This window comes from Coffea arabica, chromosome 1c (genome assembly GCF_036785885.1).
Source record: "Coffea arabica cultivar ET-39 chromosome 1c, Coffea Arabica ET-39 HiFi, whole genome shotgun sequence".
Lineage (NCBI taxonomy): Eukaryota > Viridiplantae > Streptophyta > Magnoliopsida > Gentianales > Rubiaceae > Coffea > Coffea arabica.
Genome location: NC_092310.1, coordinates 2,446,093 through 2,471,702, shown reverse-complemented (window position 1 = coordinate 2,471,702; position 25,610 = coordinate 2,446,093). Strand labels below are relative to the sequence as shown.

The 25,610-nt window shown below is 34.9% G+C and overlaps 2 protein-coding genes, 2 long non-coding RNA genes and 1 pseudogene across 4 annotated transcripts; 3 read left to right on the top strand and 2 right to left on the bottom strand.

Annotated features, from left to right (window-relative positions):
- Positions 1-1,020: 1,020 nt before the first annotated feature.
- LOC140006129 (uncharacterized) lies at positions 1,021-1,557 on the top strand. Its single transcript, XR_011813762.1, has 2 exons — positions 1,021-1,242; positions 1,386-1,557. It is a non-coding gene; the product is annotated as an uncharacterized lncRNA (long non-coding RNA).
- Positions 1,558-1,565: 8 nt separating this feature from the next.
- LOC113738251 (uncharacterized) lies at positions 1,566-2,669 on the top strand. Its single transcript, XM_072083411.1, has one exon. It carries the CDS (start codon positions 1,566-1,568, stop codon positions 2,667-2,669), a length of 1,104 nt encoding a protein of 367 aa, XP_071939512.1.
- Positions 2,670-7,961: 5,292 nt separating this feature from the next.
- LOC113738173 (putative pentatricopeptide repeat-containing protein At3g13770, mitochondrial) lies at positions 7,962-10,778 on the bottom strand. The gene has a single exon (XM_027265432.2). The coding sequence runs from the start codon at positions 10,776-10,778 to the stop codon at positions 7,962-7,964; it is 2,817 nt and encodes a 938-aa protein (XP_027121233.2).
- A 2,644-nt stretch (positions 10,779-13,422) lies between these two features.
- LOC113738099 (nuatigenin 3-beta-glucosyltransferase-like) lies at positions 13,423-14,617 on the bottom strand (annotated as a pseudogene).
- Positions 14,618-18,896: 4,279 nt separating this feature from the next.
- On the top strand, positions 18,897-20,763 carry LOC140006124 (uncharacterized). Its single transcript, XR_011813757.1, has 3 exons — positions 18,897-19,062; positions 19,977-20,130; positions 20,310-20,763. It is a non-coding gene; the product is annotated as an uncharacterized lncRNA (long non-coding RNA).
- The last annotated feature ends 4,847 nt before the right edge of the window (positions 20,764-25,610 follow it).

Sequence of the window (25,610 nt, the reverse complement as noted above, 5' to 3'; positions counted from 1 at the left end):
TGGTTTGGACCGTTTGGTGGCTTTTGTGAATCCGTGGCTTGGTCACTTGGTGCTAGAAAGTAGAATCCAATAACTTGAAGTGAAATGGCTCCATTCTCTGGTGCCTGTACTAAACCTTTTCCTTTTATAATTAATTTATTATGAAATTTAATCTTTTCCTCTTTCCAATTATCTTATGCTCCTGTAAAATACATTTCTAGTATCAAAATTGTGATATTATACTATATTGGTAGTATATTTTTCTCAAGAAAAATAATTTGACATGTATAAAGTATTTTATTGTTTAATAAGTGTGTATCATTTAAAATTGTGGTTCCATACTCTATTTGTGGTTCAAAGAAATACTAATATAATGCATATATAATATTAATTTGGCATACGTATAATTTATTATGATAATTTGCTAGAGTTGTATATAACTTTTGAAGTGTGAATTAAATTCAGGTTTGAAATTTATTCTCCATGGTTAAGTCAACAACAATTGATGCATTTTTTAAAAGAAAAATTATTGAAGATCAAAAGCACAAGGAGAGTGATGCTACTCCATCATCTATTCTTAGTGAGAGTTTGGTTGTTGAACCTCCCAAAAAAATTCAAAGAGTTGAACTTGAAAAAATTGATATTGCTTCTTTGGAGCATGATCCCGGAAAACGTCCACCTATATGGAGCTATCCTCTTAATCAACAAGATGAAATTCGTCGAGCTTATTTCAATTGGGGGTCATATCAAGTTAAGCTTGAAAATTACCCTTCAAGTGGTTCAAAGAAACATGTTCGTCTTTTTTGTAGCTCTTGGTTTGAATTGTTTCCATCTTGGCTTGAATATTCTCCATCAATTGATGCTACCTTTTGTCTTTCATGCTATCTATTTAGTAAGCCGAATGGACGAGTTGAATTAAATGCATTTGTTCTTGGTGGCTTTAAGAATTGGAAGAAGGTCAATAATGGAGATAATTGTGCTTTCTTACGACATGTGGGGAAAAATCCTAACTCATTTCACAGAATTGCTGTTAAAGCCTGCAATGATTTGATGAATGCTTCTCAACACATTGGAACTTTCATTGAGAAACAAAGTTTTGAGCAAGTTGAGATTAATCGATTAAGGCTTCAAGTTTCAATTGATGTAGTTCAATGGCTTGCATTTCAAGGTTGTGCCTTTCGAGGATGAGATGAGAGTGAAAAATCTCTTGATCGTGGAAACTTTCATCAACTTATTAAGTTGTTGGCTTCTTATAATGATAAGGTAAGAATGATTTTCTTCCAGCTTTGCATTCTTTCTTGAATTTATATAATATCCATGCTTGAAAGAAATCTTTTTAATTCATAATATGCTTCCATTTAGTTATTATCTTTATAAAATTATAATTATGCTCTATTAATGGATAGGTTGCAAGTGTTGTTCAAGAAAATGCTCCATCCAATGCCTCCTATACATCTCCTGAAATTCAAAAGGAGATTCTTTATATATTTTCCAATAAGGTTAGAAAAGAAATTTGCCAAGAGATTGGAAATTCAAAATTTTGCATTATAGTTGATGAAGCTCGTGATGAGTCCAAAAGAGAGCAAATGGCTCTTGTTTTGAGATATGTAGATAAGGAAGGATGCATTCGTGAACGATTTTTTGGTGTTATTCATGTCCGTGATACTATGGCTTTAACTTTGAAGGAAGCTATTTTTTCTACTCTCTCTCAACATAATTTGGCCATTCATAACATCCGTGGACAAGGGTATGATGGAGCTAGTAATATGAGAGGTGAATGGAATGGCTTGCAAGCTTTAATTTGCCATGAATGTCCATATGCCTATTACATTCATTGTTTGGCCCATAGGCTTCAACTTGCTTTAGTTGCGGCTTCTAGAGAAGTAGCTTCTGTTCACCAATTCTTCTCCAATTTAGTTTTTATTATCAACATTGTTACTGCATCTAGCAAACGTAATGATGAATTAAAGGAGGCTCAGGCAATTGAAATTGCTACTAAGATTGCTAATGGTGAACTTGAAACTGGATGGGGGTTTAATCAAATTGGCATTTTAAAACAAGCTGGAGATAATCGTTGGGGATCTCATTTGGATTCTATTTCTAGTTTACTGAAAATGTTCAATGCTACTTGTGTGGTTTTAAGTAACATTGCAGCAGATGGAGGTTCATACTCTCAACGTGGAGATGCTAATTTTGCTTTGAATCAGTTGTTATCCTTTGGGCTTGTTTTCACATTGCATCTTATGAAAGACATTATGGAAATCACTCATCATCTTTGTATGGCATTGCAACGTAAATCTCAAGATATTTTGAATGCAATGCATCTTGTCTCAAGCACAACAAAGGTACTGAAGAATTTTCGAGATTCGGGATGGGATGATTTCTTGGTGAAAGTTAAATTATTTTGTGAGCAACATCAAATTGATATCCCGGATATGAATGCTCAATATATTGCAAGACGTGGTAAATCTCGTAGTCATCATGATGAGATTAGTGTGGTGCATTATTATCGAGTGGATATATTTCTTGCAACAATTGATTATCAATTGCAAGAGTTACATAGCAGGTTTAATGATCATACCATGGGATTGCTTGTTTTGAGCACTGTTTTAGATCCTAGAAATAGATTTATGCTGTTCAAGATTGATGATATTTGTAAACTTGCAAAGAAGTTCTATCCGAATGAATGAATGATTTTATGGAGCAAGAACTAGTACGTCTAAGAATAGAACTTCAACATTTTGAGCTTGACATTCCAAAGCATCCTGAATTGCAAGAATTATCTGGTATTTATGGGTTATGTCAAGGCTTGGTGAAGACAAGAAAATCAGTGATGTATCCTCTTATTGACAGATTGATTAGACTTGTTCTTACTCTTCCTGTATCAACTGCAACTACAGAGCGGGCATTTTCAATCATGAAAATAATCAAGACAAAGCTCAGAAACAAGATGGAAGATAATTTCTTGAATGATTGTTTAACTGTGTATATAGAAAAGGAAGTTGCTGAAAAATTTAGCAGTGATTCAATCATAGATGAATTTAATTCTATGAAAGAACGTAGAGCTCAATTTACTTCTAAGAAAAGATGTTGAAATTTCAAAGTATGTTAATATAATTTTTATCTTTTTTCAATTGAAAATAGTTACATTTGTATTACATGGTTATATATATATATATATATATATATATATATATATATATATATATATATATATATATCTATTGCATAGGTGACATATTGGAGAGCATTTTCTCATGATGTGCAAATTGGATGGTTTGTAATGTTATAAGATATTTAATCAAATGTTATCTTTTTTGTTAATTTTTGTTATGATTGTATCACATATTTATGAATAGACATATCTTTATAATTAAATTTAATATTTGATATTATTAGATGTCATATATTTAAATAGAAGAAAATTATTTTGAACATAATATATTAAAATAATTTTATTAGGAAAAAATTTTGACCCCCCCAAAAAAAAAAATCCTGGCTCCGTCACTGCTCTCATGGCTGATTATTTGCGTGATTGAGCAAAAATACAGAACATTGTATCTTTTTCTTTATATATAATCCTTTTTTCTCAATATGCATTGTCATTCCTTTTATTGATACTCCAATAAATGATCAAACACCGTATATTAGTTTCCTTCAACTACCTACAAGCAATGATCATGGGGGCGTACGTCTTGGCAAGTGGGTACAGGTGCACCCAGTGGCCAAAAGAAAATGCCTGTATACAATTTGTGCCCTGTTAGATTGTGAAATAAATTTTACTATAATGGCAGTTATTGTAATTTGACAAAGAATAAATAAATGAAGAGAATCAATCTAGCAGCAAAACTCACATTCCAATGCAACTCTTGAGTATCAAATTGACCGGACTACGCTCCACAACAATTGATTCCTACCATTTAAGTACATTTATTGAGATTTAGAAGTCACACCCTGGATGCACAGGGCAAGAAGTCACCGGAGTTTTAACAGTCAAATCCAACTATTTAGACTCCATCCTTGCTAGCCTAATATGGATATCCCAAGTTGGAGTTAATGGTTGAGACTTTGATTGCATTTTGAGCCTGTAGGCCCTAGGCGTGATATTATGATATTAAAGTGAATCTCATGTAGTCTTTGCACAGAGTGAAATTAAGTCAATGATATTGGGTTGGACTACGCAAGAAGTGGAAGAATTAAATCTCGTGTAGAGTTAAGTGCTATGTCACTAGAGTCTGTACGAGTTACCTCTAAAATCCGTACGAGCCATCTCTAGAATTTAACACAATTAAGTGGACAATCCAGATTATGTTATTGGATTAGATTTTGGAGGAGACAAACTCTAACATGGAGGGGTGAATATAATATCCCATTCCATATCTAAAAAGTAAAGTGCTGTACACCAATACTTAAGTAAAGTATCAACAGTCAAATCTAACTAAGGATATTCATTTTGAATTAGGAAGATGAAATTGAGACTCTGATCACATCTTGGACCCACAAGTCCAGGGAGTGAGCGTGACATCTATATCTTTAGAAGGATTAAATAAATATTCTTGTTAATTTTGTGCACCCACTGGAAAATGTTTCTAGCTCTAGACATCATCTTTAAACCATAGAGCAAGCAAAATCAAAAGTAAGGCTCATTTTTATGAAGAAAAGTACTTCAGGGTTTGGGGCACTTTCAAGTAAGCTCTCAGCAAAATTTTCCACATACAAATTCAGAGAATATCTGCAGTATCATAATCAGAAGCTTCAAGCACTAAAGCTTGAATGCGAAAATGGCCAACCGCTGCAAAAAGTAGAGAGCTTGCATGCGAACAAGAAGTAATGTCAAGTATAAAGCTTCTAACAATGTCAGACTCATGAGAGGAAAATTCTCTAAAGCTTAGAATCAAAGCCAAAAGTACATGAACAAGATATAAGGAAACCATGCTATACCTTGAGAATGTTTTCAGACAAAAAGAGAGATTTCACAGTCTGCCTGCGCCCAACAAATTTAAGAGCATGCTGATGAAGTAAATCAATTTTCCTCCCAAGATAACTGGGAGATCCAACTTGCAATACTTTTGCATAGAAAGACTTGAGTTTTCAAATAAAATCTACACGATTCACTATTCTAGTCGAATTTTTAAGATTTGCACCATCTATACCAACTTCAGGCTCTCCACTCACATAATAGGATGAATGTTCAGGATTGGATGACCTTGCAGTAATAGCAAACATCTCTACTATACTAAGGACACCAGAAAGGCAGAGAGGAAAAAGTTTTCAGAGGAGGAGTCAAGAAATAAAGATTTTGGGTATGGTGAAGAGCCCAACAGAAACAATTCTTCAAGCAAATGACACCCCTGAATAAGCCTATTAACAGTGCCTTAATCAACAAATCCAAAGCCCTCCAAGTGCATAACCTTGACACTTGGTAAAGAAACCAATTCAGCAATAATCAAATCCAAATTCCTATTTGTTTTCAAACTAACTAGTGCTTGGCACAGAAACATCCTAGGAGTAGATATTAAATACTGGGAAACTACAGTAGCTTTCACTATTATAGTCACCCACCAAAATCTCAAGTTCTTTGACATTAATTTGAAGCACAGAAGCAATTAACGGGTCAATTTGGAATCTATGAATTTCATCTAAATTTTGCAACGTACAGACAAAATTTTCTAAAAGAAGCCCCTTTTCATGGTTGAATAACTCGATCCCAAAATCTAAAGGAGTATAGAACCATCCAATCACAGTCATGTTTGGTGCCTTTATACTAATTATATAACATGAGATATATATCGGAAAGTGAAGTGAAAATCTCCATCTGCTGGACAGGATTGACATGGCTGCCTGCAGCACTTTTGGTAGGGAAAAACAACAGAATGTGTAGAAGAAGAGAGTTGGGTAGAACACCCAAACTATCAATACCACCTATTTGGCATTGAGGCATAGTTCTCAAGACCAGAGGCAAATGCACTGATAAAAACTCAAATCATAAAATGTTCACGTATGCTGATACATAGGCAGTTTGCTCCTCATTAAGTAGCTACAAATTTTTGCTAATAAAACAAATATGGTGTTCTTTTCCTAAATGATGAAGGTGGTATCCAGGCATGGCAATATTTTTCACTTGCTGGTTATTTTGTTGCCAAAATAAAAATGGCATAAAAAGGAATAAACGGAAAAACTGAGAAGCATGCTAGTTTTTGGGACTCAAAATGGGCACAACTGGGGAGTTACTTTCCTTCTCTATTCTATATTCATTGAAGGATTCTACAAAATGGTAAGATGACATAAACTGAACCAAAACTATCATATTATCTAATACTAGCAGATATTGCTATCTTAGTCAAATTGATGTCATACTTTCTTTCTAGATGCAAATGATCCAGTTCAACTGAAAAGCATACCATTCACTTGGAAGAACATTAGCAATCACATAAGATATACAATCCTAATCACAATTTCAAACACGTGTTTTTTGTAAAGAAAAATCTGAAATAAATGGTTATAAGTTAAATATGTAAAGAAGATTAAGTGTCAGCATACAAACTTGCAAAGTACACTGCACCTATTGTTACTGCTAACAAGAAGTTACAAAAAATATTCCACCAGAAGGGAAGATTTTATTCAGACAAATTTGGACCTTACATCTGGTGCACATGCAAAAACAGAAGACAAACAATAAAATACCAATCACCTGAGCTATAAAATTTTAGAAAAGCTGACATACCAGTCACCTAAATGAATAATTTTGCACTTAATTCTTCGGCCTCCAGTACTATTTATGACTTTGTCAACACCTTTGCATCTGACAAATTAAGTTTCCAGCTTCAAGAAGAAAAGGCAATGCTCATGCAATTGAAGTCAAATCAAGAACCAGGAATACTCATCATTATTATCAGACGTTCTCTATGTATTGTCTAGAATAAAGGCTACATATACCTTTTTGCATATCTTTTGAACAGAAATTTTAAAAGTAAAGCAAAAATTACAAGCATGCTCTTTTTAACATTGTTGGAAAGATGGAGATCTCAGTAGTGGTTAATTGAGCTCATAAGCACAAAGAAAAAATTAACTTGGAGGCTGATTGTGGATTAGCCTCTGGCCAAAAGGCAAAAGAACCAGCGTGTTCTCCATCTTGCTTTAGATGGGAATTTACACTTGGGCATAGATATGCTATTTTAGAAAGGAAAAAATTACTTCATAAACATATTCTTAGCAATACTCTCTGGGATAGCTTTTTAATAAGTTAATTTTGTTTAATGTGATCACAAAAAGTGTGGCCTATGGTATAGCAGAGACAATTTTACAGCTACCAAAAATATAGAGCTCTACCAAAATGGTCAAAAGTCAATTGTGAATTTTAAGAACTGTTCAAATATTTTAGCACTTTTATCTACTGCTTTACCGAAGATTTGAAGAACTTATATCAAGAAACAACACTCAAAGTTTACATGATTTTTCCGTCTGCATCTCACAACATTGAAAAGTTTGGAAAACTGAAAAAGAAATGCCCCATATTACGTGCATTAAATGCCCATTTATCAAACATTTTCCACACAACCATGCAGAGCATGAGCACATGTGCACAAGGAGTGGAATTAAAATATTATGGACGTTAAATGGCTGGAAAAACAACAAAGTATAGGCATAATTGAAACAGAAAACTTCAATCAATCATGAATGTCCAGAGCAACCTAGTTCTTTGTACAACTATTAACAGATATCCAAAGGATTCACATGTAATTTGAGAAGTTAATGATTGTAACTTAACGCTATAATCTTACAGAATCAATTTGCTGGATTGTGGCACTTAGTTGAAAATGTTGCATCCAGTCTATCGCTGGATTATCGTAATTGGAGACACAAAGAGTAAGATTCCAAACTTCATAAGTTGAACTTTGACCTTCCTCTTGATCCAGAGTTATTACCCCAAAAGAATAGACTTAAAATGGAAACCTGATCTGAACTAGCAATCACACCACTCCTCACCAATAATCTTTGCATGAACAGATACCATTCCTAAAATGATGGAAACGACTTCCATCTCTCAGAATTATTTCTTTGCCAACCAATCTGGATACATGCTTACTAAATTCATGGCAATCACCACAAACCCTCAGGTTTTTTGTGATCAAAACTGGTGACCTAGCACCAACATTCATCAATCCGAAAGCAATAGCAAGCTTCTCACTGTGGCTTAGTAGCCTTCTGAGTTTTTCTTCAGGTTCTTCATCATGGAGAACCCAACAAACATCTGGAACATAACCCCTTCTTTTAATTGATGACACCAAATAAGACAACTTTTGATAGATTTTGTCACTTTCGGGATGTGACTTGTCTCCAGCAGTGAACTGGTGAAGTTTATTTTTAACCACGATCCAACTTTTTCCAGGAGGTTTTACCAAACCGTTTTTCTCAAGTAGTATTCGCAATTTTCTGACCTCTGACCAATGGCCTGCAGCAGCATAGACATTTGAAAGTAAAATATAATTACCTGCATTTGTTGGTTCCAATTCAACAAGCCTTTCAAAAATGATTTTGGCATATCTGGTTTCAGAATAAACTCGACAAGCACCAAGCAGAGCTCGCCACACTGATGCATCAGGAGCAATTGGCATAGACTTAATTAATTGCATGGCTTCATCTAAACGCCCACCTCGTGACAATAGATCCACTGCACAAGCATAGTGGACAAGTTTTGGGGTTATGTAAAAGTCCTGAACCATCGAGTGGTAAAGCTGCAATCCTTTTTCTATCAAACCAGAATGGCTGCAAGCTGATAAAGCAGAAACAAATGTAAAATCTGTGGGCAGGAACCCTTCTTCTAACATTTGTGAGAAGGCAAGAACAGCATCATGTCCTCGGCCATGCATGCCATAGCCAGCTATTATTGCATTCCAAGAAACGGAATTTCTTTTTTGTAAGGAACTAAATACATATTCAGCATATCTCATGCAGCCGCATCTTGCATACATAGTTATTAAAGCATTTGCCACAGGCAAATGAAAACCCATTAATGATTCCCTTCGTGTTATGTAGGCATGTAAACAAAGGCCTTGAGAAAGTTCTGCTAGATATGCACATGCAGAAAGAGCACTTACTACTGTTGAGAAATTGGGTTCAACTTCCGAAATCATGCGATGGAAAAGCAACAAAGCTTTTTGAGGTCGGTTGTTGTTCACGTAATTGGAAATCATGGCATTCCAAGAGATCAAATCTTTGTTTCTGAAGCCCTCAAACAGATACTTAGAGTTTGCCTCATCACCACAATTCATGTACATTTCAGTCAGTGCGGCATTCAGTGCTGCATCTACTTCCAGACCATTTTTTACTACATAACCATGGAAAGATCTTCCAGTGTTCAGAAAGCTATCATCATCACAAGCAGCAAGAATGGAAATTACTGTGTGACCATTTGGTTTGACATCTGATTCCTGCATCTGCCTAAAGAATAAGAATACTTGGCTTCTTAATCCATTATGAGCCAATGCAGCAATTAAAGTGTTCCAAGAAACTACATCTGAATCATTTGTCTCGGAGAAAATGTTCAAGGCATCTTCAGCACAATTTAAAACTCCATACATATTCAACAAAGCAATTCGACAGAGTGTAAAGGCCTCCATTCCATACTTAATTGCATAAGCATGCAAGCTTTTTCCATTTGTGAATCCTTTTTCCAAACCTGCAAATAAGTTTATCATGCTAACAATAGAACTGTCATTTGGTCTAATGCCTTCTATTTGCATCTCAGTGAACATTTTAATTGCTTCATCATTCAAGCTGTTATCAATGCATGCTGAAATCATAGAATTCCACAGCACAACATCTTTGTTAGGAACAGAGATAAATAAATCAAATGAACATTTCAAGCACCCCATGCTGCTGTAGAACCTCATCAATGCATTTAGTGTGTGCAGATCTTTACTGAAGCCATGTTTTATTACAAGTTGATGGACTTGGATTCCCAACTCAATAAGTCCCAGTTCCGCACAGGCCTGAATAATAACTAGAACAGTAACATGATCATATTCTTTCCCCCCCTTGAGCATCCAGAGGAAAAGATCTACAGTTTTCAAGTAATGACCGGCATCAAAATACCCACAAAGCATCGAATTCCAACTAACAGTGCTCCTTGAACCCAACGATCTGAAAACATGATTAGCAGTTGTCATGTCAAATCTTGAATAGAAACTAATTAAAGCACTACCCACATGACTGCTCATTTCCATAAGTCCATTCCTCAAAGAATACCCGTGGATCCCTTTCCCAAGGCCCAGCTCTGAAAGCTCACCACATGCCTTAAGCAATGAAACAACCGTCCTAGAATTAGGCCTCAAATTCTCCTCTTGCATCTCCATGAACAGAAATAACGCTGCCTCATACTCCATGCACTGCACGCACCCCAAAATCATCGCATTCCAGGCTATGACATCCCTTTTTGGCATTTCATCGAATACGTAATAAGCATCTTCCAGACAGCCACATTTGCTATAAAAATCAACAAGACTAGTCCCAACCCGGATGTCATTGATCAAAGGGGAACCCATCATATCCTTTTGTATCTTCTTGCCTCTCTCAAGGGTTTGCAAATTCGCACAAGCCTTGAAAATCAGAGGCAATGTTGTACTATTAGGCAAGATGCCCAAAGCTTCCATATGGGCGTATGTAGTAAGTATTGCTTTGTCATTTTTCAGCTTTGCTTGATGTTTTATCACTGAATTCCAGCGTATTGAATCGTGGGCTGGGACTTGTTTAGGCAAAAATGGGACTTTTTCGAGGTTAAGTAGTATAGGTGCCTCCATCCGTTTGAAAAACCGTTGGCGTTTTGGCGCCTACTATAACAAATGATGCTAACGGTCGAGTTTTATGAGGTAATTTTGAAAAAAAAATTATATGGGAAGAAATACAATCCTTTAAGAATGAGGAAATGCCTGCACTGCCCCAATGTTTATAGAAGGTTAATTATAGAAACAGAAAATATACAATATCATTCAATCAATCAGCACATAAAGTTATCTACACCATTTCAACTAAATTAAGGGTGTGTTTGATAAAACTGAAATCTGAATTTATTAAATTATTAAATTGTTAAATATTAAATCAAATATATTTGAGTGTATATCACATTCAATGATAAGTAAATAGCTTATCACTTATTGTTGGAAACAAGTTTTGCCTAAGAAATTCAGTGGCACTTAATTAATTCAGATGTTCAATTTTTTATTATCAAACGCGTCTGAATATATATTAAGATCTAAATACATTAAGTTTAAGTGCTAGATTGCGTTATCAAACAGGGTCTAAGTCCTTGTAGCTTTCCTCAATGTTAGGATACTCTATATTAGCTAAGCCAATTGAAGAAAAGGTACCACATCAATTTGTGATCTTATTTTTTTTTGGGAAATTTGCCAAATTGGTCCCTAACATTTACCAAAAACACTTTTTTAGTCCTTAACATATAAAATCAGCCAAAATGATCCTTCACATTTAAATTATGAGCCAATTTGGTCCTATTGCTCGTTTTTACTCATTTCTCCGACTAAAAATAGCACGCCCCCCTCACGTGATCATATTTTTAGGGGCAAAACCGGAAAACACATTTCATTACCGGTTGAAGGTAAAAGGATAAGGGACCAGCACCAAAATACACATTTCACCTTTGGCCCTCAAATTACAGTTTGAAGAAACCCTAATTGCATCCCCAAATTAACAAGCATAACTTGGAAATGTACTGTCGATGATGATGACGACAAACCTGTAGGGTGTGATTGAGAAAAGATTGAAGGTTTGGCTAGAAAATTGTGAAGAAAATTAAGAGGGCATGTACACACACACACAGAGACACAAACAAGATGCAATGACGATTCTGACCTTTCACAAAAAACGGTAGCTGGAATCCATCGCCGTTCGGAAACCATCCCTGTGGAAGTAGAAAACCAGCTCCAGTCGCCAGCCCAGCAGAAGGGGGGTTGCGGAATCTGGAACAGGACTAGACATAAATCGTGACGGTGCTTGTTTTGTGAGGTAGGGGGCATGGAGTGGGAGGCAGATCAGAAAGAACTGAAAGAAGCCGGAGCGGAGTTGCTGCCGGACGGGCGGGTTGGACTTCGGATACATGGATGGGAGATCGAGTCTTCCAAAGCTTCCATCCTCAAATCCCTCCAGCGCCAAGATTAACTACCTCTCTCTATCTCTTCTTCCCCTTCCCCTTCCCCCAACCAACGAAAAATCAGATGCCTCACCCTCCCACCCCCCTCCCCAAGTATTACAACTATTTTGTAAGTATCTGATTGCAGGTTTCCAAGAAGTCACAATGATGGATTCCTTTCCACAAAGACATCACCCGTTTGGATCCATTTTACTCTTCAAAGGTCAGCTTCTTCTTCCCAATTTCTTGCTACTGTATTTTCCCTCTTCAATTTCATGGGTTAGTGAGGTGATTAGATGAAGGAAAGATGGCTTCTTTCGACCGGTAATGAAATGTGTTTTTCGGTTTTGCCCCTAAAAATATGACCACGTGAGGGGAGCATACTATTTTTAGCAGGAGAAATGAGCAAAAACGAGCAATAGGACCAAATTGGCTCATAATTTAAATGTGAAGGATCATTTTGGTTGATTTTATATGTTAAGGACTAAAAAAGTGTTTTTGGTAAATGTTAGGGACCAATTTGACAAATTTTCCTATTTTTTTATCATTGTATTTTCCTTAAGAATGTTATATTAAAGACCTAATAGACACTTTATGCCTAGGCACATGTTAGTACTGGATCAAATTATCGAGGAAACAAGTGGTTAGGGAAATTTATGTGCTTTTAGAGTGAAATTTTTAAGTAATCTCTGTAATGGTAGGTTTTGTTTTTATTATTCGTTAAAGAGATTGTTTGATAGTATGAAAGTAGACATTTAAAATGTTGCCGATTTAACATTTCACCATTGGGCTTAAAGTTATGGTTTAATCTTTTATACAATATCAGTGTAGACACCATTATCATTAGACGCATGACAATTTATCTGAATTTAAATTTAAATTCCAAATTTTGTTCATGTATCATGCATCCAACCGTAAAAGTGTATATATTATCAGTGTATGTAAAATTTATTTTAAAATTTTATGCATCTAAGATATAGTAACAAATTACAACGGTGTGTGACGTGTAAACTTGAAACATTGAACATTTTTACTTTTTAGATACCGCCATCATAAATTCATAATCTAGGAATACCATGCATGAATTTTTTTTTACGCGGTTATGCACTACTCTCTATTGTTTTTCGTTTCGTATATAATCATACATCATTATACCAAGTGATTGTAAAATATATCACATGCTTTACAAGTTGATCCATAGATTAAGCGTCTCTAATTATTCGCATTGCTGAAACATAGTAGTATTCTGACACGTAACATTTTATTTGAAGAACATAATAGCACTATTCCTTGGACAACTAACTCTTGATACCAAAAGCACATGCTTTTAATGCATCAATTAAATCAAGCAGATTTTGATAGGAAGAGCCACCTTCTTCCACAGCCCTCTTTGCCAATGCTGTCATCTTCTTTGCCCTCTTTCTGATTTCCTGACTTTCTTCGGAGTTGCTCATCAATAGGCTTATTGCTTCCTCTATCTGTTTGCATTCCACTACAGGACCCTCGTTAGTTGGAGATAAGTTCCAATGATCTGCCCCAACACTGACTCCAACTTTCAAAACCTGAACAAGTTTCTCATTGTAAAACTGTTCAGAAAACACTGGCCAAGTAATCAATGGCACCCCAGCAGTCATAGCTTCCATCGTCGAATTCCAACCACAGTGAGTCATAAACCCTCCAACTGCTGGATGGTTCAAGATCTTTAGCTGTGGAGCCCAATCTCTAATGATCAGACCTTTGTTTCCTTCAGTTATTCTTTCTTCAAAACCATCTGGCAGCCAGCTCTCTTGTTGATTATCTTGGTCATTTTCTCCCTTCCTGACAACCCAAATGAACGGTTGGTTCGAAGCCTCAAGAGCTAATGCAATTTCCCTGAGTTGGGCGGTTGAGAATCTTGTAATACTTCCAAAAGAAACGTAGAGGACTTGGTTGGCCCCCTGAGTATCAAGCCAGTTTAAGCAACTATCCTTCCCATCGGCAGTAGTGTCAGTTTTCTCCTTGTTAGAGAAGTAGAAAAGAGGTCCAATGGTCCAAAACTTTATCCCTCTTACCCTTTCAAAGTAATCAGCATATTGAGAATCCAACTCATAAAAAGTGTCAAAAAGCAAGCCGAAGCTCCTAGGCTCTGACTCTTTGATTGGCTTTACTATCATTTCAAAGTACGGTGTTTTTTCCTTCATGTGATCCTCCAATTGGGACTTCTTCATTTCAATCTTGTTTGGTAAACCAGGGATCAAGACTCTCAGAATCTGAGTTGACTGACTTATGAGGCTCATATTGCCGAAGGTTGTGGCACAAACAATGAGAAATGAAGCTTTCTGGATAGAACATGATTCTCGGTATCTTCAGCTTCTTGGCTAAATCACACGTCCAAAAAAAGTGCTTGTCCGAGATAATACAGTGAGGACTAAGACATTGAATAAGTTCTTCCATTTCATTTTGGAGAAGCATCAAACCCTTGAATACTTTGGCAAGCATTTCTTGTGTGGTTGCCACGCTGAAATTTTCAATTCCTTCAGGTAGTCCCACTTCAGCTGATGGAAACTTCAAGTTGTGAACGGAGATATCATGGCCTAATTCGATGGCACGATCAATGGAGGATTGAAACAGGACTGTGTTGTGTTTGGTGGAGAGAACGGTAACCTTAACGCCCTGAGCAGCAAATCGCCTGGCAGCATTAACTAGTGGGATTATGTGGCTTGGTGTGAAGAACGGGAGAAATAAAAGATGAAGTTTAGCAGTGCTGTTCCTCAAGGCCATACTGAATTTTTGCAAAGGTCTTCCAAAGTTCACAGATGATCCAGTAATGTGACTTCTCACAATCACAGAGAGTGTCCTGTATGAACTAGGAAACTTGGTACAATAATTTGCTTGGAAACAGGCACCTGTCGCTGCCATAACCACACCTTCTCAAGGTACTTTTTCTTTGGGAAAGAAATAAATGTATGGTTGAGAAAATCTTCAGATTTTGTGATTTTTCACCAAGACACTGCACTGGTGGTCCAGTGATGGGGTCTTTTCACATTTTTCACAAAGACAGTACTGTAGGTTTTTTCTTTCTTTTTGGGAATGGAGTTTTGAGGTTTAGAAATTTATGTGCCTCCATCTGTTTTAAAAACCATTTGGTGTTTGCACCTGTAGAACAGATGATGTTCATTTTAACGCTCGATTATGCTGGAAGTTTTCTCAAATATAAGGCTAAGTTACTATTAAAGCAGATACGCAACTTCCTCAAGTTTTCAAAATATTTATATAACTCCATGTGGTTTAATAGTTTTTACATAAAGTGGAGAATGGATGAAAGCAACTCCATGATGTTTGAACTAGATGCCTTCCAACAAAAATGGATGTGCTTAGACTTAATCTATTCAAAATCCGTGTTGTTTCATGCAAATGCAAATAATTCTCCTATAATTTCAAGTAAAGTATTTGGTCAGTTATTGTCTTTAATACTTAAGTAAGGCAAATAGTTGCACTTCAACCGATGATATTATGGAGGTTGCTTTTCATCATATTTTCATTTTATATAAAGCCACAGTGATTTTATGCGGATAAACGTTAGAAAAATCATGTGATAATAGACGAAATTACAACTGAGTATGCAGTAATTTACTTAAAATGTAAACTTGAACACTAATGCTGAATTGATACAAAACACATACACAATTTAAAAACGAGTCCTTTTTTTGGGCTGTATTTCTCTTTTTATTCGTTTATATAGTTATACTTTTCATTATATTTAGAAAGAACAACTTTCCAAAACAAAGCAGAAACCAAACATCCTCATTCATTATTTGAGGTTACCTTATCGATGGAAGGATGATTTTGATTTTGATCCCCTAATACAACGTTGTAGATCTATCAATTATTATGTTCAGGGCAAAAGGTGCGGTCGAATTCAATGCTTAAAAGGGTGTTGGCTGCCCTATCACTTTCATAGGAGGTGGAAAGTAGTTGGCAATCGATTATCAATGTGAATAATTGGTTTCCACAATACTCCTGCCTCCAGCAAGCGACCCTAGGTTAAATTCATTCTTCTTTTTTTTTTTTTTTTTTGATAAACGAATTGGAGGCTTTCATTCATGATGAATATGTGGTTACAGCTAGGGATGTAATCGAGTCGAGTCGAACTCGAGTATGACATGAAGAAGGATGCTCGAGCTGGATACGGGGCAGGGACGGTCCTCTGAGCGGTCCTCTCACAAAAAAAAATGAGAGGACTGCAATAGGCCACGTATAATGGGAGCAACAGCAAAGGAAAACGACGTTGTTTTAGTAAGTGAGTAGGAAAAAAAATAAAAAAACATCTGAGGGGCTAACGGGCTCCGTTAAAATACCTCAGCTGTCCGTTCCAAAAAATCCCGCTCAAATTAATGAGGCACGACTCTTCATCTGAACTCTTCAAATGAAATAAAATTTTGGTCTCCCTCCAAAACCATATCTTGTGAACATTCATTCACAATTCCAGAGTATCAGCAAAATAATATCCCTACCCCAAATTGGGAGTTTCAGATGAGAGGTTTTTGGAGAAAGTGTATAGTGTTGCAGAAGTAACTGTTGCGGAACAAAAATTTTCATGAAGGCTGCAACAAGACGGAAGTTGGTGAGATCTAAAGCAGATATAGACTCAATCGAATTGGACTAAACCCCAAAGGTAAGAATATTGCAAACTCATTGCACTATTTGGCTTGTTTTACGACAGAAGGGGGATGAATTTACTTGCATGATTTTGTTTGTACAACTCGTTTTAAGACAATGTGACATGAATAATGAAATTGAAATTCTGGCGAAAACTCCTAAACAAGGAAATCATATGGGTAGCATAAATTAGATACGTTGAGAGCCAACTTAAAGAATGTATGCACAGGGAACTTATGCATGCCAAGTGTTTGTAAATTTGACTCAATTGATGAATTAAAGTTCTCACCTTTTAAAATCTGGTTGCATAGTATACATATATCTTGGCTAAAAGAGGTTGAGTGGGGTGGCTTGCGTAGCAAAAACTATCAGGGTAGTTGATAAGTACATTTGTACACGTTGTAACACTAGAATAACATTTGTAACACTAGAATAACACGTTGTAACATTTGTACACGTTGTAACACTAGAATAACACTAGAGTAACACTAGAAAACTATCACGGTGTAATATCATTTGTACACGTTGTAACACTAGAATAACAGCGAGTAATTATACTACCTTTAACAGCAGTAACCGTCCCTGCCCCTTCTCCACTAATTACATAGTCCATGATACTACATTGGATCAGTCTAGTAACATGATACGTAAGCCTTATATTGCAATCCAATTCTGAACAAAAACACCATCTACAACTAGTTGTTTAGATGGTGAGAATTGCAATGCACAAAACTATACACAAGTAGTTCTAAGATTAGTCAAACAGCACCATAAGTGGCAGGGAATATAAATCAGATGCACATTGCACCACTTATCAAAAAATTGTCCACAAAAGCTAACATTGCTTCAGTATTGCTGGGAGCTAAGAAGACTAGTGCCTAAACTACTTCAGATACCACAAGCAAGGATTGCGGGGAACCTTTAGCACTCTCAAAACATCATAGAGAAACTGCTGGTTATAGTGTTAGAGGCCACTATTGCAGCAGTATTAATGCTAACAGAAGTTTCGGCTTGAGATCCACCATTTAGAGTAGCTTGAGCATTTGGTACAAAGGGAATTATACCTTGCTTGTTTACAGCAGCATTGGTTTTCATTGAAGACCTTCCTCTCTGCATCAGAAAAGAACAAATTTAAACTTTTTTGCTGCAAAACTTTAAATTACTCCAGTAGTGCACTAGTTCTGAATTTTGCAGCAGCAATGTATGACATTATAATGCTTACCCTCTTACACAATCGAATTGGACAAGGTGATCTACGAGATACAAGGTGAGTATCTTACATTAAATCGAATTGGACAAGGTGAGTATCTTACACAATCGAATTGGACAAGGTGAGTATCTTACACAAGGTGATCTACGAGATACAATCAGTTTACAAAAATGTACATCATGTTAGGTGTTAGTTACTTGACTATGTATATATATAAAAGAGAGATTAGATATAACGCAGAAAAAAGTAATTACATGAGTTGGAATGTATTATACAAACTTTGGTATAGTTGATATTAAAATTTCTCTGTTGAGGGTACACGTTGTTAGTGGATATGGAGTAGTGCTATATGTTATGTACGCTTACATGGTCATAAATTTACAGAAGTTAGTCCATCGTTTAAATTTGTAATTGGTTGTTAGCCCTTACACACTGTCACATGCATACACATAATGTAAGAATGAATTTAATATATAGTTGTTAATTGGTTACATAGAGTTCATATAGGCATACAAATTGGGGTTTGATTAGCTATACTCTGTATATAATTGTTAACACATTATATCGTATTCACCTTATTTTGCAGCATGTCATGGGCAAAGATAGCGTCTTTTGACAAATTAATGGATATCAATCAATACTGGTGAAGCAAAGACATTAGGTATGTTTAGCCTATTTTACGATATGTTTAAGGAAATAAAGATTTTTATTTCACAAATTGGTGAAAATTAGTTACATTTGGGGTGTGTTTGTTTGAATGTAAAATGTTTTCCTGAAAATGTTTTCCAAATTTTCCTGTATTTGGTAATCATTTTATCTTGGAAAAAGATTTATGCGGGGAATATATTTTACTTCACTTGGTGGAAAATAACTTCATCTTTTGACTTACTAAAGTTATTTTCCTTCATTAAAACGAGCGGCTCTTGCACTTCACAATAGAGCTCCCTACCCACATTCTAACAAAAACAAACAAAGACTTTGCGGCTAAAGATACAGAGAGTGGGCAATGAAGATTGGAGAGACTCAGAAATCACCAACAATATGATCATTTCTGATGGCAGCCATCTCCAACTCTGGCAAGGTGCCTTGGGTGAGATTCTTATTTAGGGCTTTGTCTTGAATATCTTTTTATTTTTTCCAAAAAAATCTGATAAAATCGGTTGTTCCAATCTAGGATTCTATCGATTTTTTTTAATTTTGTTGCTATAATTCTTGAGAATTGTGGCACTAGTTTCACAGAGGAATTTGGATTTTTATTTAAAGATGTTTCTTTTATCTTTAGTTTTCAGTTTTCTTTTTCTATAATTATATGAAGCTCTAGGAATTCTGGTAAAATTTATTGCTCCACTCCCATTTTCTGACGATTCTTATTGAGGTAAGGGCTTGAGCTTGCATGATTGTTTTTGTATCAATTGATTGATAGATTAAGAAACTTCAGTAGTTTTTTTGTAAATTATCAATCAATTGGTGTCCTTAGAGTTTGATTTTGTCTTTCTATTGAGAAATTTGTTGTTAAATGTATATGGCTGTTATTGATTTCTCTGAGCGATATGAATACTGAATGTTGGAATTTCTTGTCTAGAGAATTTAAATTTTAGGATTTATGTTTTGGGATTGGGGTAAAGGTTAAGTTGTTAAGACGTTCGCAAGGTGAGGTTCTCTAGTATCTTAAATATTCATTCAGTTGCGCATATACTCTTCTGGGATTAGGGAGAAGAAAGAAGAGAAAGGAGAGAGCGTGTGTGTCGAAAGGTAAACAATAGAAAGGAATGAAATGCTCATCATTTTGAGTCAAATCAAAGAGTTTGTTTTCTTTTCTAATCATCTAGATACTTCTGTTTTCCTTTCTTTATGGCCACTGTGTTAGTGCTTCATTTTTGCGCATCTTGCATATGTATTACTTATTTATTTTAAATTGTGAATGAAACAATCAAGTGAAGATTAAGTTTGTGTGCTAATATTATGTTACTCTGATGCTTTTTTCCCCTTGTTTTAATTTTGTAGAGACATACATAAATAGTGGATTATCCTAAAAGAGACTGCAATGGAATTTTGCCGGACTTGTGGGATGTTATTGCAGTATGAATTGCCGCATATGGACCGCCCTGCCAGATTCTTTTGTCCAACATGCCCATATGTATGTCACATAGATAGTAAGGTAAGTCATTATAAATCCTTGTTGAGGGTTTATTTACTGGCTATTCACAATGTCCATTGTGTCATTGCTAAGTTATCAACGCATGTGGCAGGTTAAAATAAAAAGAAAGCATCAGTTAGTTAAGAAAGAACTAGATCCTATCACGTATTAAGATATTTATTTTTCCTGTTGTGTTTCAGCATCACCTTGGAGGTGATCTACAAGTGGAAAAAAGGAGGGCTGACTGAGTACCTTGCCACTTGCCTTGGCCTTGGGAATTTGTAGGTGCAGGCCAACTGGATTTGTTCAAAGCTCTGGTCACTAAATTTTTTCCTGTAAAACGTTCACATGAACATTGGTGACGTGTTGTATAGATGTTTCCTTTTGTATCCATGATTTACTACCTAGGCAACTGATATTTTTGGGACCATTTTCCATTTGGAGATGTGATTTTCCTTTTTGTTGAGCAATATTTTATATTTTGGCTTATATTTGCCTTTGTATGTATTGAATTGTTCCAGATTTTTGATCCAACTGAGGCCAACAACATTTAAAGCAGGGATTTGAATCACTCTAGGCTTGATTAGGGTGCTTGTATGTACCAATGGTTCTAACTCTGTACCATGAATAAGATTTTTGATTCTGGAGCTGAAATCTTGGTTTATATTCCAATATAGGATTCTCTGCATTTAGGTTCTTCTCCCTTTTCAAAGGAACAACATAATGACATGATACTATACCAATAAAGAATAGTGTTCAGCTAGGTTTTTGTTTGGTTTTTAACTCTTCTTTCCCAACCAATTCATTAGTATCATTAATAATTCCATTTAAGAATTCATGGTGTAATATGAATAAATATTTTATAGAAATGATAATATGATTATAATGGATAGAAACTAAAATTAACTTCTAACGAAATGAATGTTTTAAGAGTAGAAAAATATTTGCAACATATCAACAAACATATTAGAAAATATTTTCATTGATAAACCAAACATTGGAAAATTATGAAAAAAGGAATTTGGAAAATATTTTCACTTAATAACCAAACACTGGAAAATTATGGAGAAAGAAGTGATTTTTCAGGAAAATGACTTCAATGGAAAATATTTTCCCTTGTCCCTAGGAAAATATTTTCCATTTTGATCCAACCAAACGGACCCTTAGTTACTTATAAGTTACATACACGCTGATTGAATAAAAATTTAATTAGTCATCTATCACTAATAGTCAAACTGATATGTATTGAACAAAGTAAATAGCCTTTACAATTTGCATGAGCAGTGGCAAGATGGCACGGAAAAGGATAAAAAAGAATCCAAATGAAAAGGAAGAAATATAAAAAGTGGGAACTATTGACCTTGCAGAACCAATCCCACCATTTATAATTAGAAAGAAAAAGAAGAAATCAACTTGAGAAGAAGAAATGGAGCAAGTGAAACTCAGTTAACAGCATTGTATAACTCTTTTAATTTATTTTTATAGATTTTTGTTAGCACAATATTTGTAAATTTTCAATTTCGATTTATACAAAATGTTATGTAGTGATAGGTAAGAATCCTTGTAGATATCATTGTAATCATCGTAGATTTTTGTTCAATTTGTAGATTTGTTTGAAGCATTGTATATATCCATTAGAATTGTTGTCCATAATGTTATAACTAGAGTATTCATTTGGTTTATTTTTATATGCATCACAGTTAATAAACTTAAGGATATTTGTTCAAAGATCAATTAAATGATAGAAGTATGCCAAAATTGATATTCCAACCACGTTTTTAAGGTTTTTAGTTTGGGGTTTGATAAAAACAGAAACGAGTGACACTATGATTGAGTGTAACAAATTTACTGATGGGCAATTACTACTTTTTGAGATTATAATATATTGACAACTAAAATTTTACCTAAAGCTACTATTTCCATAATAGTGGTATATGACTAGTTAAATTTGTGTTTAATCAACATGTATGTAACTTATAAATAACTAAATGTAACTAGTTTTCACCAATTTGTAAAACAAAAATTTTTATTTCCTAAAACATATCATAAAATGGACTAAACCGTTTGTAAGATGATAGCAACAAAAAGTCAATAAATACTAACATGGGGTACAACATCGGGATGTTACTAATTAGCAATAGAAATTTTGTTTTACCAATTCATAGAATCGAAGTTACTACTTTGGATATATTGTAAAACAAATCGAGCTAACAATAAAAAAAATTAACAACAAATACTACTTAAATACTAACTAGATGTACAATACTGATAAATAGAATCTAAAATTAGCAATTTAACTTTTTTTCCTCTAGTACATTGTAAAATAGATTGAACATGTGATAATGCATTAAGAACTAAATGTAAGTACATTCTAGTGAGTGTTATGAGTCTAGCATAATGAAACTATCTAATTATCCAATATAATTTCTTTGCTCCACCAGCATTGATTGAAATCCATTGATTTGTCAAAGAAGCTATCTTTGCCCTTCACATGCTACAAAATAAGGAGAAAAAGATATAATGTGTTAACAATTACATACACGGTATAGCTAATCAAACCCCAATTTGTATGCTTATATGAACTCTATGTAACCAGCAAACAATTATATGGTAAATTCATTCTTACATTATGTATATATACGTGACAATGTGTAAGAGTTAACAACCAATTACAAATTTAAATAATAGACTAACTTTTTATAAATTTATGACCATGTAAGCATACATAACATATAGCACTACTCCGTACCTACTAACAACGTGTACACTTCACAAAAAAATACTAATAGCATTATACCAAAGTTTCTAAAATACATTCCAACTCAGGTGACTACTTTTTATTGCACTATATCTAATCTCACTGTTACAGATATACATAGTCAAGTAACAAACACCTAACATGATGTACATTTTTATAAACTGATTGTACCTCATAGATCACCCCGTGTAAGATACTCACAGACAAACTAGTATTACTCATACAAGTAAAATTATGCATCAATTGTAGAGAGATGCACAAGTTGATCAAATGGCTAATAACCATTCCAAAGTTATGCATACCATTGCACTACCTTTCATAGATATACACAGTCAAGTAACTAACATCTAATATGATGTACATTTTTGTAAACTGATTGTACTGATAGATCATCCCATGTAATTTGCTTATAGACAAATTAGTATTAGTCATACAAATATAATTACACACCCACTGTAGCCTGCAAAGAGATGCATAGGTGGATTAAAGCACCAATAATCATTCCAAATGTATGCATACCATTGCACTATGCATGTCGTTGCGATATACATGTGGACAAATAACTGCAAATTAGCAATATCAATAAACAAAATCTAAAATTAGCAATTTAACCTTTCTTTCCCCTAGTACATTATAAAATAGATTGAACATGTGGTAATGCACTAAGAACTAAGTGTAAATATATTCTAATGAGTGTTATGAGTTTGGCAAAATAAAAAAAAACTATCTAATTATCCAATCTAACTTCTTTGCTCTACCACCTTTGATTGATATCCATTAATTTGTGAAAAGAAGCTGTATTTATCCTTGGTATGCTGTAAAATAAATTGAACAAGATATAATGTATTAACAATTGCATGCGGGGTATAACATATTAGATCCCAATTTGTACGCTTATATCGATTCTATATAACCAGCGAACAACTATATAGTAAATTCATTGGGTTAATATCAGAAACCTCCCCTGAGGTTTCTTCTAATCACATCTAGTACCCCCCATATTTTTGAAATCACACTTAGCACCCCTGGCAATAGGATGTGACAGGTTGTCCTAATCAAAAGGTGAGAAATTACCCAAAAACCACCAACACCAGGCAAAGTTTTAAGCGGGGAAATGCTGGAAAAAAATAATGAATAAGAAAAATTATTGGAAACCAGAAAATAACAAAAATGCCATTGTTTTGGCGCACAATTTGCCTATAAACACCTTACACGGGGTGATTTATGAGGTACAATCAGTTTACAAATATGTACACTATGTTAGATCTTAGTTACTTGATTATGTATATCTATAAAAGGTAGTGTAATGGTACGCATAATTTGGAATGGTTATTTAGCCCTTTGATCAATTTATGCATCTCCCTATAGTAGATGTGTAATTTTGCTTGTATGAGTAGTCCTTGCTTATTTATGAGTACTTTACAAGGGGTGATGTATGATGTACGATCAGTTTACAAAAATGTACATTATGTTAGATGTTAGTTACTTGACTGTGTATATCTATAAAAGGTAGTGCATGTATACGCATAAATTTCGAATGGGTTATTTAGCCCTTTGATCAATTTGTGCATCTCCCTATAGTAGATATGTAATTTTACTTGTATGAGTAGTTCTTGCTTATCTGTGAGTACTTTACACAGGGTGATTTATGAGGTACAATCAGTTTACAAAAATATACATCACGTTAGGTGTTAGTTACTTGACTATGTATACATGTAAAAGGGACCAAATTTGTCCTGATAATCACAAAATATTAGCTAACTTGTGGGAGCTAGATAATTATATGCTCAATTTTGAAGTTGTTACATTGCAGGGTGCTCTAAGGAGAGGAAAGCCTGGTAGAAACATAGCTAACACGGGATTGGCAGGGGTTGTGCTTTGGGTAACTAAGTTCAATCTGATCATCTGATCATGTACCAAAGTATATACGTTGCACATATTATTAACTTGTTTATCATGTCTTCTGTGATCTAGGATCAGGTACAAGGAAATGTGCCAGTGGTTGTTTCAAGTCAGGGGAGTAATCCAAGTTTTCGCCAACAAGATGCAGCTGTCAATGTGCAAGTTAATTTGCAGGCTAGCACAAGCATTTCTACTAAGAGGGTAAGCATTATAATGTCATACATTGCTGCTGCAAAATTCAGAACTAGTGCACTACTGGAGTAATTTAAAGTTTTGCAGCAAAAAAGTTTAAATTTGTTCTTTTCTGATGCAGAGAGGAAGGTCTTCAATGAAAACCAATGCTGCTGTAAACAAGCAAGGTATAATTCCCTTTGTACCAAATGCTCAAGGTACTCTAAATGGTGGATCTCAAGCCGAAACTTCTGTTAGCATTAATACTGCTGCAATAGTGGCCTCTTAACACTATAACCAGCAGTTTCTCTATGATGTTTTGAGAGTGCTAAAGGTTCCCCGCAATCCTTGCTTGTGGTATCTGAAGTAGTTTAGGTACTAGTCTTCTTAGCTCCCAGCAATACTGAAGCAATGTTAGCTTTTGTGGACAATTTTTTGATAAGTGGTGCAATGTGCATCTGATTTATATTCCCTGCCACTTATGGTGCTGTTTGACTAATCTTAGAACTACTTGTGTATAGTTTTGTGCATTGCAATTCTCACCATCTAAACAACTAGTTGTAGATGGTGTTTTTGTTCAGAATTGGATTGCAATATAAGGCTTACGTATCATGTTACTAGACTGATCCAATGTAGTATCATGGACTATGTAATTAGTGGAGAAGGGGCA

What these genes read in the sequence shown, in the direction of transcription:
- LOC113738251 (XM_072083411.1), top strand. Translation starts at nt 1,566, where the DNA reads ATGGCTCTTGTTTTGAGATATGTAGATAAGGAAGGATGCATTCGTGAA.
- LOC113738173 (XM_027265432.2), bottom strand. Translation starts at nt 10,778, where the DNA reads ATGGAGGCACCTATACTACTTAACCTCGAAAAAGTCCCATTTTTGCCT.